At 41.1% G+C, this 14108-nt stretch overlaps 1 protein-coding gene across 1 annotated transcript in view; it reads left to right on the top strand.

The window, feature by feature from the left end:
- The first annotated feature begins 2615 nt into the window (after positions 1 to 2615).
- The window catches only part of PPP1R9A (protein phosphatase 1 regulatory subunit 9A), a 577130-nt gene continuing 565637 nt past the window's right edge, over positions 2616 to 14108 (top strand). The window contains exon 1 of the mRNA XM_007939795.1: positions 2616 to 4010. Coding sequence (XP_007937986.1) covers positions 2616 to 4010 — 1395 coding nt within the window. The remainder of the gene's footprint in view (positions 4011 to 14108) is intronic.

The raw sequence follows: 14108 nt of genomic DNA, 5'->3' as shown, positions 1-14108 counted from the left end.
GAGAGTCGACAGGCCCCAGACCAGGCCTTGCCCCAGGCCCAAAAAGTCCCCTAGCCCGCGGCCAAGGGGGTGGGGCGGCCTCTTCTCGGGCCGCTCGGTGCTTTTTGCCCTCCATTGGCCGCCAGAGGCTCCCTCTCTCTCCCTCTCCTGGGATTTTGCTGCCGGGCTCCCTCTCTCTGCGGCCCTAGAGTTAATTCCATCAACCGAGGTGAGGCACCTGTTACCCCGGGCCTTCCTCACCCCCGAGGCCTCCCTCCATTACACCCCGGCCTCCCGGGCCGGCCAAACAGCCCGCTGCCGTGACCGCACGTGGGCGAAGCCCCTTCCCCGGCCGCACCCCACCACCCCCGGCCGACCCGAGTGTGCAAGCGCGTTGGTGCCCGGGCCACCGCCCGCCCGCAATGGCGTTGGGGAATGCAACGCGCCTCTCGGGGCCGCCTGCCGCGGGCCGGGCGCGCGTGGGGGCCGAAGCGCGACTGGAAACGGCCGCCGCAGCCGCCCTCCTCCCTGCGCCGTGAGGAGCCGGGTGGGTGGCGGGGCAGCGAGCGGGACTGCGCGCGGAGCCGAGCCGCGGCCACCGTGGGGTGGGGGGCGCCTCCAAGGAGGGGGTGGGAGCCGCGGCGGCCCGACCCTCCCCACCGGCGGCGGCTCCCGCTCGGGTAAGGGGGAGGCTGTGCACGGGCTAGGAGTTGGGGAGGGTGGAGATGAGGTGGAAAAAAATCCGGGATGTACAAAGGCTGAATTGCATTGCAGGGTGGGCTGTGGTTGGGAGCGATAGGTTGAAGATCGGAGGCTTATCAGTGGGATCTATTGTTTCCTGGCACATAGGGAGGAAAAACAAAGGGATTTATTATTACCCTGTAATTTTTTTTTTTTAAATGTGGCCAGGGAACTCGGCTCTCCCCGTGCCACACTGGGATCCGCCTGGCAGCCGCCGGGAGCCGCAGCCAATGTGTTAGGACTTCAGGTGCTTCTTGGCACAAAGCTAGACTGCGATCTCCTACCATAGAGCTTGGCGTCACCTGTTCTCCCAGCCCTTCCTTGGGGCCGAGGGATTGCGTCCTGAACCAGGCTGGGGAATCGGCTGCCTCTCAAGTTGGTGTTATTTATGTTTGTCTTTTGTGAGGGCAGGTTTTGAATCCCCCGGCGGCCTCCTCGCCCCCGCCCCCCGCCCCCTCGGGTTGGAATTGGCGGGGGAGGAAGTGTGTGTGTGTGTGTGTGTGTGTGTGTAGGGGGGAGGGGAGGGTGTTTATAGCTTAAAAAATGTCAGGGTAAAAGGAAATTGTCGATGCTTTAAAAACCAACCAGCCAACCAACCAACCAACCAACCAACCAACCAAACAGAAAAACCAAACAGCACACTCTGAAGCCCTTCTTGTTTGTCTGCATGGGCCATGCATGTGTGCTGGGCCAGGAGCAGAGTTGATAGAGGATTTCAGTGAAAGTGTGTGTTCCTGTGATGATTGTGCGTTAGGGTGATATGGCTTGGCCTCATAAAACAAACAACAACAACAAACCAAACGAATAAACTCAAACAACCACAACAACAAAACAAATTTAAAAATCTTTAGAATCTCTGTTGTCTGCTGCTTAGTAGTATATCTTGAAGTATTAGATTTCTGGCATATTAATGTGAAATGCAGCTGTGGGTTAGAAGAGACCAGCAAGCATGCATTGAATTTTGAGCTGTTAGTAAGTTAGAGACAAGAGGGAATAAACACATCAGAGCTATGAAGAGAGATTTCATGGTGTATTTGCTTTCTGGCTGTCACTTTCTCATGCATTTATCCCCATGATCATCTCTATTTCACTCCAAAACTTCCAATTATTTTCTATAACTGAAGTTACAGTGAACTTACTGCTATTTAAGAACTTTTTGTCTGCTTATTTTGGTCTGATATTGTACTAATGTTGCTTTGGAGATGTTATAGTTGAGAATATTGGACCAGAAAGCTTCCATAGGCATGTTTAAGAATTTGTAAACATAGCTTCCAAACTTTTAATTGTACTTAAACAGAACAAATTCTACCTAATTTTGGATAATCTTGAATGAAGTTGATTTTATGGACAGTTGCAAGGCTTCTTAAAAGATATATGCATTGCTGGTTTCCTTCAAGGACATTTACAAAAGATCAAGACTTGAGCTAAAGTACTACTTTCAAGGGTTTTATGGGTACCTTGTGTGTGTGGGTTTATTAGGGATCTCCAGATTGTGTTTGAAGCATTTGTGTTATTAAAGAGCAGTCAGTATTAAAACTTTTATTTTCTTAACTTTTAATTTTCCATTTCAAGAAGTAATTTGTTTAATACATAGCTAAGGCCTTTGAAAATTATTTATCAATGGACTAAACATACATTCAAATAAGTAAATTAATCCAGAAATTCATTCTTTCCTATTACAGATGAACCTCTAGTCTTGCTTTGAAAAAGCCATTTTGTGTAACTCTTGCCTGTGAATAATTTCCTAATACACCTGTTGGGAGGATCACTAATTGAGTATGCCATTGGACAGATACTTTTCCTTGACCAAATACTGATGATTAGAGAAGAGAGCGGTTTTATATTTTTTCTTTTTTGATCATTATGAACATTGGCTTTTCACTTTTGAAGTAAAAATGTTGAAAACTGAGTCTTCAGGTGAACGAACCACTCTCAGAAGTGCCTCTCCTCACAGGAATGCGTATAGAACTGAGTTCCAGGCATTGAAAAGCACCTTTGACAAACCCAAGTCAGATGGGGAACAAAAAACAAAAGAAGGCGAGGGCTCCCAGCAGAGCAGGGGCAGGAAATATGGCTCCAATGTCAACAGAATTAAAAACCTGTTTATGCAGATGGGTATGGAACCCAATGAGAATGCTGCAGTCATTGCCAAAACCAGGGGGAAAGGTAGACCTTCCTCTCCTCAAAGAAGAATGAAGCCCAAAGAATTTGTGGAGAAGACCGATGGCTCCGTTGTTAAGTTGGAGTCCTCTGTTTCAGAACGAATTAGTAGATTTGACACGATGTACGATGGCCCTTCATATTCTAAATTCACAGAAACTCGGAAGATGTTCGAGAGAAGTGTGCATGAATCAGGACAAAACAACCGCTATTCCCCAAAGAAAGAGGAGAAAGCTGCAGGGAGTGAACCCCAGGATGAATGGGGTGGGTCCAAGTCCAACAGAGGCAGTACTGATTCCTTGGACAGTCTTAGTTCCCGAACAGAGGCTGTCTCCCCAACTGTGAGTCAACTGAGTGCAGTATTTGAGAACTCTGATTCTCCCAGTGCCATCATTTCAGAGAAGGCTGAAAACAATGAAGAATACTCAGTGACTGGACATTACCCGCTGAATTTACCATCTACTGTTACAAATCTTGACACTTTTGGTCACCTTAAGGATTCTAATTCTTGGTCTCCTTCAAACAAGCAAGGTGCTGATGCAGAGGGTGCTCAGAAGAGCACTACAACCCCAGCACCAGAAGTGGCCTCAAAAGGCACTCTAGTTTCAATGCCTAGTGAAGGGGTGCAGCAGAGCAAGGAAGCCGAGCTCTCACTTTCTAACCAAGAGACTCCTGCCAGAATTGGTAAAGACCTTCCTGAAGAGCCTTGTGCTCAAAATAAGGCAACACCAGAGTCTGAGATCCCTTCACCACAAAATGAACCTTCAGAAGATGCTGAAGCTAATCTGGTTGGGAGTGAGGCAGCAAAGCAACAGAGAAAAGAACTTGGAGGTGGTGATTTCACTTGTGGTGATGCTTCTGGGTCCAGTTACGGGAAAGAAGTACCTGAAGATTTAAATAGTTTTGAGAGTTCCCATGTTTACATGCACAGTGACTATAATGTGTATAGGGTAAGATCCAGATATAATTCAGACTGGGGAGAGACAGGCACTGAACAGGATGAACAGGAAGATAGTGATGAAAACAATTACTATCAACCTGATACGGAATACTCAGAAATCGTTGGATTGCCAGAAGAAGATGACATCCCAGCAAATAGGAAAATTAAGTTTAGTAGTGATCCAATTAAGGTGAGTATGTTTTTTTTTTTTTTCAGTTTTTACCATTTGGGCCTAACTGTATGCGGAATAGATGTGACAGCTACTGCAAGTTTTTGTAAGGAAATCAGGGTTGTTCATGTACACGTTATAAGGTGATTTTAAAGGCTTAGAGTTTGAGAGATAGCCATCATATTAATATGCTTTGTAGTTGAACAAACCAATAAAAACTGAGAGTGATATAAAATTTGAAGAAGTTTGGTGATTGTGAAATAGATTCCAGTGGACTAGAACGTGAATAATACGAAGGCGGTGAGAACTGTGACTACTAGTTTGGAGAAGACTTGCTTCTTTAAATAGTTTTCCCTAAGAGTACCTGTAAATGATAAAAATTTCTGATGCTAAACACTGTAGGATACAAGGTAAAATGCACAGTGGGAGACTTATGGTAACCTTGAAATACTCTTTATTTACTTGCTTTGAAAGAAAACTGATATATCCCTTACTTAAGTATAAGTGGATTGTGAGGAATGTTAAAACTTTTTTTTTGTACTGCTACTTGGTGAAAAGTGAAAGTTTGATTTATGGAAAGGTATTTAGCTAGCTTAAATACTTAATTGAAAAGCTGTTACTTGTAAACAGCTTTGAGTTCAGAATTTGTTATGTAGGTTTAAAATGAAATTTTGTGAAAAGAAGTGAAATTGATTTGTCATTCATGATTTATTTTTACCTCTTAAAAACTGGGTAAATGCCAATTGAATTCAGACCCTCTATTCTAATGATTTCACCCAGTTAACATCTGGTATACTGGATAAGAGGAGCACAAAGCACATCAGCTGCGTGTTGTGGAACATTCTTAGCTGATAACGGCAGTGGGGGCGGGAGGTGGTTGGTTGAATATCAGAATCTTCTGGAGTGCTTTTATGAAGTATACTTGTCTACCAGCTCAGCCCTAAGATTCTGACATGCACTTCTAGCAGTACCTGGAACATGGTGGCAGTAGGATGTACAGTTTGAGACTACTTCCTAGGGACTTCTAGCTCAGGCAGTGTACATGTATGATAGATTTGCAATATGGTATCATTCCTTTTTCAGTTTTCCCCTTGAAATCTAAAACTATGTGCTCGTGTTACTTCCATCTTATGAAACTTGCACATGAGGCTGTAAGATACATAATTTATATGGAATTATTCAAAGACAAATCTGGTTTTGCTGTAATTGTCAATATACTATTTGAAATGAAGGAATAATTTATGAAATTATTTACAGGTGTTAGCCAGTAAACTTTAATTTCACTAGTGGAAGGCAAATGTTCTGGATGAGTGCGGGCCATGTCAGGTGAACTACCCTTAAAGTCAACTATAGATAGTCTAGTTTCAAAGTAAGCTAAATGTCTTTGTAGTACTTACCGCTTTCCTTTGCTGTTGTCTCCCTCTCCTTGTGCTGCCTACCTCTGCTCCCTCTGCTCCACTCTTGCCACTGTCTTCAGAGGTGCCTCTCTCTGCGGCCTATCCAGGAGCTCCTGGGAACCACCATTCCTCTGCCAGTGTTTCCCTGGAATGTTATCTTCTTACCCTTTAGGGAGACGAGTACACCTCTCAGGGATGAGTACACCTATCCACAGCTGGAGCATTGCCAGTTTGCCTGGTGATGAGCCATGAGTGTTTGCCTTTCTTTGGTAGAACACCTGTGGATGTAGAATAGGACCAAACCAAGTCCTAGGGAGAAGACAATGAGGCTTCACATTGAGTAAAGCAGGAATAACTGAAATGGACTCTTCAAGGGGTTTGTTAAACTTAGTGACTGACTCTCTAGTAGTAGGATAGCTTAAGAAAATCTATCAAGTAGGACACTTCTCATTCAACCAAATGAGATACTAGCCCTGTATTTGGATTCTGTGCTTCACTGTAATTTGTTTCGTGGATTTTAAAGCATTTATCATTGAAATATGTCCACTCACATGTGAATAAAACAGCTTTTGGGTATGATACTTTGAAGTGAAAATGATTTTGCTATTGTTACTTATAACAATAAGCATCTTGCCTCTTAATATTCAAGTATCAAAGACTGAAAATGGATTGTTGTTGTTGTTGTTATGTGCTGTCGAGTCGGCCCCGACTCATAGCGACCCCTCCTTGGGTTTCCGAGGCAGTATCACTACGGAAGTAGGATTTCCCAAAGTTTAACACATTTCATCAAGAACATAATAGATCAAACATAAAATTTGTGAAACAGATCCTTGTATTTTATTGGGCAGTTAATGGTACTAACTGGAGTGGATTGAATTTGCAAATAGAAGATGCATTATTTTTTAAGGAATAAGACAATTATTTTGTCTTGTTGGTTCCGTTGTTTAACATGGAAATGGATTTACCCGCAAATTTTTAGAGCTACTTTGCAGCGGTAGTGGTGGTGGTGGTGGTATTTAGATTGCTCTCCACCCTCCCTCACATGATGGTAATATTTAATTGAATTCAGTAAGTGTTTTTGAAGACTTGTCATGTGTTTCTTTTTGTTAGGGCTTTGAACAGGTTCTTTCTGGTTCGACTTCCTGCTGAGAATATGCATTTCTACCCATGTATAGGGAGCTCTGTAGCATCATGCCTAAGGCACTTGACTGCTGACCAGAAGACTGGTGGTTCAAACCCACCAGCCACTCCTTGGAAGGAAGGTTGGGTAGAGATACTGCCTCGGAAACCCAAGGAGGGGTTGCCGTGATTTGGGTCCCACTCGATGGCAAATAACAACCACACCCTAACCCTGTGTATACCGAATCAGAATCTACATTTTATCAAGATCCTCAAATGATTCTTATAAATCCCCAGGTGAATGCAAATTCTCAGCAGGGAATCAAATTGGAATGAACTGGTTTGAAGCCCTGGTTTCTATGCTGTAAGCTGCAGAAGGCTTAAAAATCTACAGGGGTCCCTTTCCTCTGTGAGCTAGTAGAGTTGATTCTTAAACACGTAGTATTTAGAAACCATATAACGCAGTGTAAGAATGGTTTCACAATGTCTGCTGCAGACATGTTTTCTGTGTCCTACGGGGACTTTAACATTACTTGGCTGTATTCAATGCATAGAGTGAAAGGAATTTGGTAGATTACCCGGAAGGGAATTCACTCAGCCATTCCCTATGTTTCAAAGCTTTATTTATGGAACAGGAAGTTGTGACTTCTAAACCTTCCTTTGAAATTGAAACGTAGTTCTTTCAGAGGTGATAAGGAACACATTCCCTACAGAAATGAACTTTAGAACTTTTACTTACCTTCTTTTCCTGCTGTTCTCATCTTATTCTCCACTAGGTTAAATATTCTCAATACCTGTAGTTTTTTGTTGTAGATCCTGTTTATCAACTCTGTGGTATTGTCCTTACTTTCTATTCTAGTTCTTCCATAGATTATTTAAATAGATGTTTCTCTACAATGTCTTAAATCTGGACCTAGAAAATCATCAAAATAAGGCTGATCTTTTCTATGTGGCATATTCTTTGTACTTAATTGATAGTTACTTTTTAAAATGGTAGGACTGTACTATTATCCAGCATTTAATATAGCGTCTGTATCTTTCCTTGATATAGTTGTTTCTTATATATAGGTTGTGTTTCACAGGGTCATGGAATAACAGAATGAATAAATATCAAGTCTAACTTCAAGATACAGGATAGTGGAGTGTTATGAACAATGCTAACTTGAGATATGGAAATATGCCTTCATTCTCAGGAATTTCTCAAAACTAATAGGTTGAATTAAAATAAATTTATCTTAGGTGAATCAAGAATAGAATGACATTTTAAATTACTCTTCTGTTAATTCAGAACATTTGTTGAGCCCCTACTATGTGTTGAAAAAAATGCAGATGTTAGAAATAAGTTCAATGACTGGAGCTGATCAATTCAGGAAATTCTAGTGGGGGGATGTGTGCCGCTTCATTAAGCAAGCGTCTCAGGCTGTTCCGCTCAACTTTGTTCTTTGGTGATCTTTGTAAGGTCATCACAGCCTCATTAAGGAAGTTATAACCCTTTCTATTTGTAGTAGCCTTATGTCCTTTAGATTGGTGTGCTTGAAACATAGTATATCTGAAAAAAGCAGATTTTCTTAACTCTCACCAAGAAAGAAATTGTAGGGTTAATGTTGAGGTTCATTGCCCAACGTTTTTTCTCTCAAACTGTATGGAGCTTTACAGAACTAGAGTGCTGCTCTGAACTTTATATGTTAGTTACTAAATATGGGTCCCTTGCTAGTCTCTCCCCCTTTGGGGCTCTAAGGTATTATTAGGGGTACATGGGCCTTTTCTGGGAGATGGTGTTCAAAACATAGTTCTTCTGAAGATGCAGATTTCGCTGTCTTTGTTGTTGTTGTTGTTATGTGCTGTCAAGTCAGACCCGAATCATAGCGACCCCTCCTTGGGTTTCCAAGGCAGTATCACTACTGAAGTAGATTGCCCAACCTTCCTTGAGGAGTGGCTGGTTGGTTTGAACCCAGCCTTCTGGTTAGCAGCTTCTTTTTCTAACCAGAGCTTCAAACTGGTTCATTCCAGTTTGACCCCTCTCAGCTTAGAATTTGCAGTTCCACTCCGAATACACTGAAAGAGAATCAACATTTTAATAAGATTCCCCAGCTGATTCTTATGTATTCAGAAAAATCTCTATACGAAGAATCTAGGAGAATTACCTGGAGATCTTGTTGAAATGTGGATTCTGATTCAGTATATCTGAAGTGGAAATGCGAATTCTCAACAGGGAGTTGAACTGAAAAGAACTGGTTCGAGGCCCTGAAAATAACTCTGATGCAATAGTGAATGTCTAAGTACACTACCCCAGGAAGTTATCCCAGAGGTAATGGATCAGTAACAGTTCACCTCCCAAATTAAAATGCTTTGATTACATGGTTTATTAAATCAATTTAAAATACATGATGAAAAGTAAGAGGAGAAAGCAAAGGGGTAAATTAACTCACTTAGGTGCAAGCAGCGTTGGAGTGGGTTACGCTGCCTGAGTCTTTGCTTTGCAACGTCTGTGTGTCCCGTCTCTCTATCATATTAGTCATCCCCGTTGATGGTGTAGTTATGAGGATCAAAGTTGATGATTGTGAAGGACTCTGCAGACCAGAGCTGCTCTGGGCCAAAGACACTTGTCCTATCAGGGACGAGTACACTTATCCACAACTGTAGCATTGCCAGTTTGCCTGGTGATGAACCATGAGTGTTTGCTTTTCTTTGGTAGAACACCTGTGGATCTAGAATAGGACCAAACCAAGTGGCCAATTTAGGGGTGTCTTAGCTGTCAGCCCAGAGATGGCATGATCATGACTTTGTCTTTCCAGTCCTTTCTGCCTAAAAGTAAACCTCTTATTTGTTACATCCTATTTTCTGTTCTGTTTTTGGCATTTCTTCCTTTTGTTGTTGTTAGCTCTCACCAAGTCGGCCCTAACTCGTGGTGACCCTACGCCCAACAGGATTGGACTGTTGGGATCTGTAGGGTTTTCATGGGCTGATGTTTTGGAAGTAGAATGCCAAGCTTTTCTTCCTTTTCTGTTTCAGTCTGGAAGCTCTGCTGAAACCTTTTTAATGTCATAGCAGCAAGCAAGCCTTCACTGACATATAGGTGGTAGCTGGACTTGAGGTGTCTTGGCTGGAATTGAACTTGTGTCTCCCACATGGAAGGTGAAAATTCTACCAATGAAGTACCACTAGCTCTCTTAAACAGATTCTACTTATTATCTATTATTATCTGCATTTGTTAAATTCCACCTGTTTGATAAGCTTGTAATCTCATAATCTATATTTAATAGAGCCTCTGAGTATTGCCTATAGTTTATAAACTACTACCTTAGTTGCCCCACAATTATCACGTCTTATGCGTTATATACATTCTATTTTTTTTCTTGACACTTGACTGCTAACCAGAAGGCTGGCGGTTCACACCCACCAGCCACTCCCAGAAGGAAGATGGGGCAATCTACTTCCGTAGTGATACTGCCTTGGAAACCCAAGGAGGGGTCGCTATGAGTTGGGTCCGACTTGACAGCACATAAGAACAACAACAACAACATAACAGAATTTAAGTGAGCTTTAGTACGGCGGTTAAAGTGCTTGGCTGCTAATCAAAAGGTTGCAGGTTCGAACCACCAGCTGTTCCATGGGAGAAAGATGTGGCAGTCCACTTCTATATATATTTACAGCCTTGGAAACCCTATAGGGCAGTTCTGCTTTGTCTTGTTGGGTCATTATAAGTTGGAATTAACTCACTGGGGATAGGTTGGTTTGGATAACAGAATTTAGTATTGTCAAATAATACAGAAAACTTAAACAACATAGTTTTCTGTGGGGTAGGACCTGAGATTGTGCATGTCTGACAAGTGGTGCCAATGCTGCTGGTTGAACAAGCCTCCAGACCACAGGGAATTTTCAGAATGTGCTCCTAAATGTCCACCATTGTGAATCTGGCGTTAGAATATGAATTTAATCACTATAGTCTTGTGGTTTCTGAAAGGCCACAAAATTTTGGGGAAGCTTATTTAGCAAACTGCTTTCCAGGGGTGTTGCTGTAGCTGGTCACTTAAAGTAATAATCTTTGAAGGTGAAAGAAGGGTAAGTGTATAGAATGCATTAGGCACTGTGTCTCTGTATTCCAAAATGGATTATGATCCTTAAATTCATAAGGAGTTTGAGTCATAAAAAGTTACCGCCAAGATTCTTCATGTGGTTGAGTTGTTAATTATGAAATCATGGGAGGAGGAAATTCTTGATAGAAATTCCATTTTATCCAATTCTTTTGGAAACCAGAATTAATAAACTTCTAGAGAGTATAAAACTTGTCATCTTATTTAGCTTGCTTTTATATGTATAGCATTGATGGCATAACATTTAAATTGGATTTATTTTTAAATGTTGATACTGTGTAACATATGGTTCATAACCTGCTAAATAAATTATGTCAAATATTTTCATGTACTGAGTAAAATCAGATAATGAATATTTATTGAATGAGCTCCTTTTCTAAAATCCACTTTTCCTTTTCATTGAATGATTGTCATTTGGTGTTTCAAAAGGGATTCTCTTCTATTATTACCGATGTTTGTTATTATTTACAGGCAGTCTCCAGATTATGAATGAGTTCTGTTCCTAAGTCTTTCTTCAAGTCATAGTTGTACATAAGTTGGAGCAGTTAGGTGCAGTTCATACCTATTGTCAGTTAGTCAAATGTTTGTTTTGGTATATAGTAGATAGTGTACCTTCTTTCTTTCTTTTTTTTTTTTTTAATTTTTATTGTGATTTGGGTGAAAGTTTAGAGAGAAAATACATTTTCCATACAATAGCTCATGTATGGTTTGTCTCATGACATTTACTGCAATTTCCCACAGTGCAACAGCTCCCCTCCAATTTCCTCCCCATAGTTACCTATTCCCTGTGTCCTTCCCTCCCATGCTTGCCCTAGCTGTCTCCCTGTTTATACACAGCCCTTCTGTTCTCCCATGATTGATCTCTCCAAGAAGTGTATCTGCCTAATGTAAACGTTCAGCTCATATGCCTGTCTTTTGTTTGGCTGGCGGCCACAGGAGTGGGTTCAGTTTCAGACCTGAAGGGCAGCTAAGGGCCATAGTCTCAGGGGTTCCACCAGGATCTATCAGACCAGCAAACCTGGTCCCCCTCCCCCCCTTTTTAAAAATGATTTTGAGTTTTGTTCCACATTGTTCTCCCACTCTATCCAGGATCTCCTATATAGGTCCCCCTCCTAGTAGTTGATAGTGGTAGCTGGGCACCATCTAGTTCTTCTGGTCTTATAGGCGTATAGGCTGAGGCACATGGTATACCAGTCACTTGGACTAAGTGTTTCCATGCGTCTTTGGTTTTCTTCATTCTTCTTTGCTCTGGATGAGGAGGGACCCATCGTTACATCTAGATGGCTGCTTGCAAGCTTTTAAGATCCCAGTTGCTAGGTAGTGTACCTTTCTCAATAAAATACATTAAAGAAACACAGGTACACTGAAACATCATTAGCATTATAATTCAATAATAATAATGTTTTGATGTGTGTTGCAAAATATTGCCCATTTGTTATTATGAGGTTTTTAATGGACTTTATGGATGTTGGTTCATAACTATTGTATGTAAGTTGGACGTTCATAACTGGGGGACGGGGACTGCCTGTACTTGTAGAAAGGCTTTGGGTTTCTTTTCAGATCATACTTCATCCTTCCTTCTCTACTTCTCATAAATAGCACAAGTTGTTGGGTTCATAGACTTTAAAGACAAGACTCCAAATTTGGAGGAACATAATTTTCTACCGTGTTATGAATTCATTGTTTACTTAACATTAATATATTAAACTTTGAATAAAATGTGTTGGTTTTTGTGTTGAGTTAATTAAATTGTCTTTAATTTTCTATACTTTTTTCTTTTTGGAGGGACTCTTCTACTTTTGTTCTATTGCTTCATCATATTCTATGGTCTCACCTATTTTGGTCATGTTGTAAGAAGAGACCATTCCCTGGAGAAGGATGTCATGCTTGGTAGAGTGGAGGGTCGACAAAAGAGGGGGAGGCCTACAAGGAGATGGATTGATACGGTGGCTGCGATGATGGGCTCAAGTATAGCAGGGATTGTGGGGCTGGTGCGGGATCGGGCAGTGTTTCGTTCTGCTGTTCATGGGGTCGCTATGAGTTGGAAACGACTCGACGGCACTTAACAACAACAACAACAATTCTGTGGTTCTCGTTTTAAACAACAATAAACATTTTCAAGTTATGCTTCATATATTTCCTTTTCTTCCTGGTCACTGTTTTTTTTTTTTTTGTTGTTGTTGTTAAATTTCTCCTGGTTCTGATCTCTTTACTTTGGCTTGTGACATGGAAACTTAGAGGTGAAAAATACTTAAAGGTAATCTGGTGTAATTTCCCAGCCACTTCAGGGAGCCTCTCAATAGCATATTCCTGACAGATGATCAATCAGGTTCAGCTTGAATAATTTCACTTAGAGGAGTTATATTTTATAAAGTTAAAAGGAAAGTAGAAGGAAAGGCATGCTTTTGGTGTGTGTGAGTTTAGTTTGTAATTTAAAAAATTGAGATATAATGCAAATGATACAAAGTTAACCATTTTAAAGTATATAATTCAATGATTTTTAATATATTCACAGCATTGTACAATCACCACCTGTCTAATTCCAGATGTTTCCATTACTCTGAAAAGAAACCCTATACCTGTTAGCAGTCTCTCCCAGTTTCTCTTTTTTCCTACCTTTATCCTTTAGCAACCACTGATCTCTTTTTTTGTCTCTGTGGATTTGCCTGTGCTGGACATTTAATATAAGTGGAGTCAGGGCATGCTTTTAAAGAGTAAATGTAGGAGACACAGTGAGTATGGTTTGTGAGATTTGTTAAGTTTAAGTGAGGATAGCAGACTTTAGGAAAGTAAAGAACAAGGGCAAAAAGGTTTCATGGATGATGATGTGGTGTAAAGGTTAAGTTCTAAGATGTGAAAGCATTCGATACTGTCTGTCCTTTTATGCAATTTTATAGAAAGAGGACTTCAGTGAAGCTGATGAGACAGCAGAATCCAGGAAGGGATAAGGATATTTGTAAACTGTGGATGAATTAGGTTTATGTGGCAAAGAGGACAGTTGCAACATCTTCCTTACTTGAGACATTACCCATCTATTAATGTAGTCTAGAGCTGTTGTTGATGAAGTATGGATGTTTGACTCAGCATAAAAACCAGACCCACCACCATCAAGTCGATTCTGACTCATACTGACCCTATAGGACAGAACAGAACTGCCCCATAGGGTGTCCAAGGCTGGAAGTCTCTATGAACGCAGACTACCTCATCTTTCTCCTGTGGAGCAGTTCGTGGGTTCTAGCCACAGACCTTTTAGTTAGCAGCCGATGCCTTAGAGCATAGGTTTTTTTTTTTTTTTTTTTTTTTTTTTTTTTTAAGGCATAAATGGCACTTTTTCACATTGGTCTTTTCTAACATAAAAAGACCTTTACCCTTTTCTAATGATCTGATGGTTATTTCTGGCATACTGCTCATTTGTTTTTGCTTTCATTGTTCTTTTATGTTCATTGGAGGTTGTTCATGGATAACAACTCTTTGTTTTTAAAATTCCCCCCCCATCTTTTAATATTTCA

This window comes from Orycteropus afer, unplaced genomic scaffold (assembly GCF_000298275.1).
Source record: "Orycteropus afer afer isolate SDZICR_OR568_19922 unplaced genomic scaffold, OryAfe1.0 scaffold00063, whole genome shotgun sequence".
In the NCBI taxonomy this organism is placed as follows: Eukaryota; Metazoa; Chordata; class Mammalia; order Tubulidentata; family Orycteropodidae; genus Orycteropus; species Orycteropus afer.
The sequence above is the reverse complement of the archived record's forward strand: the minus strand, read 5'-3'. Positions and strand labels throughout refer to the sequence as shown.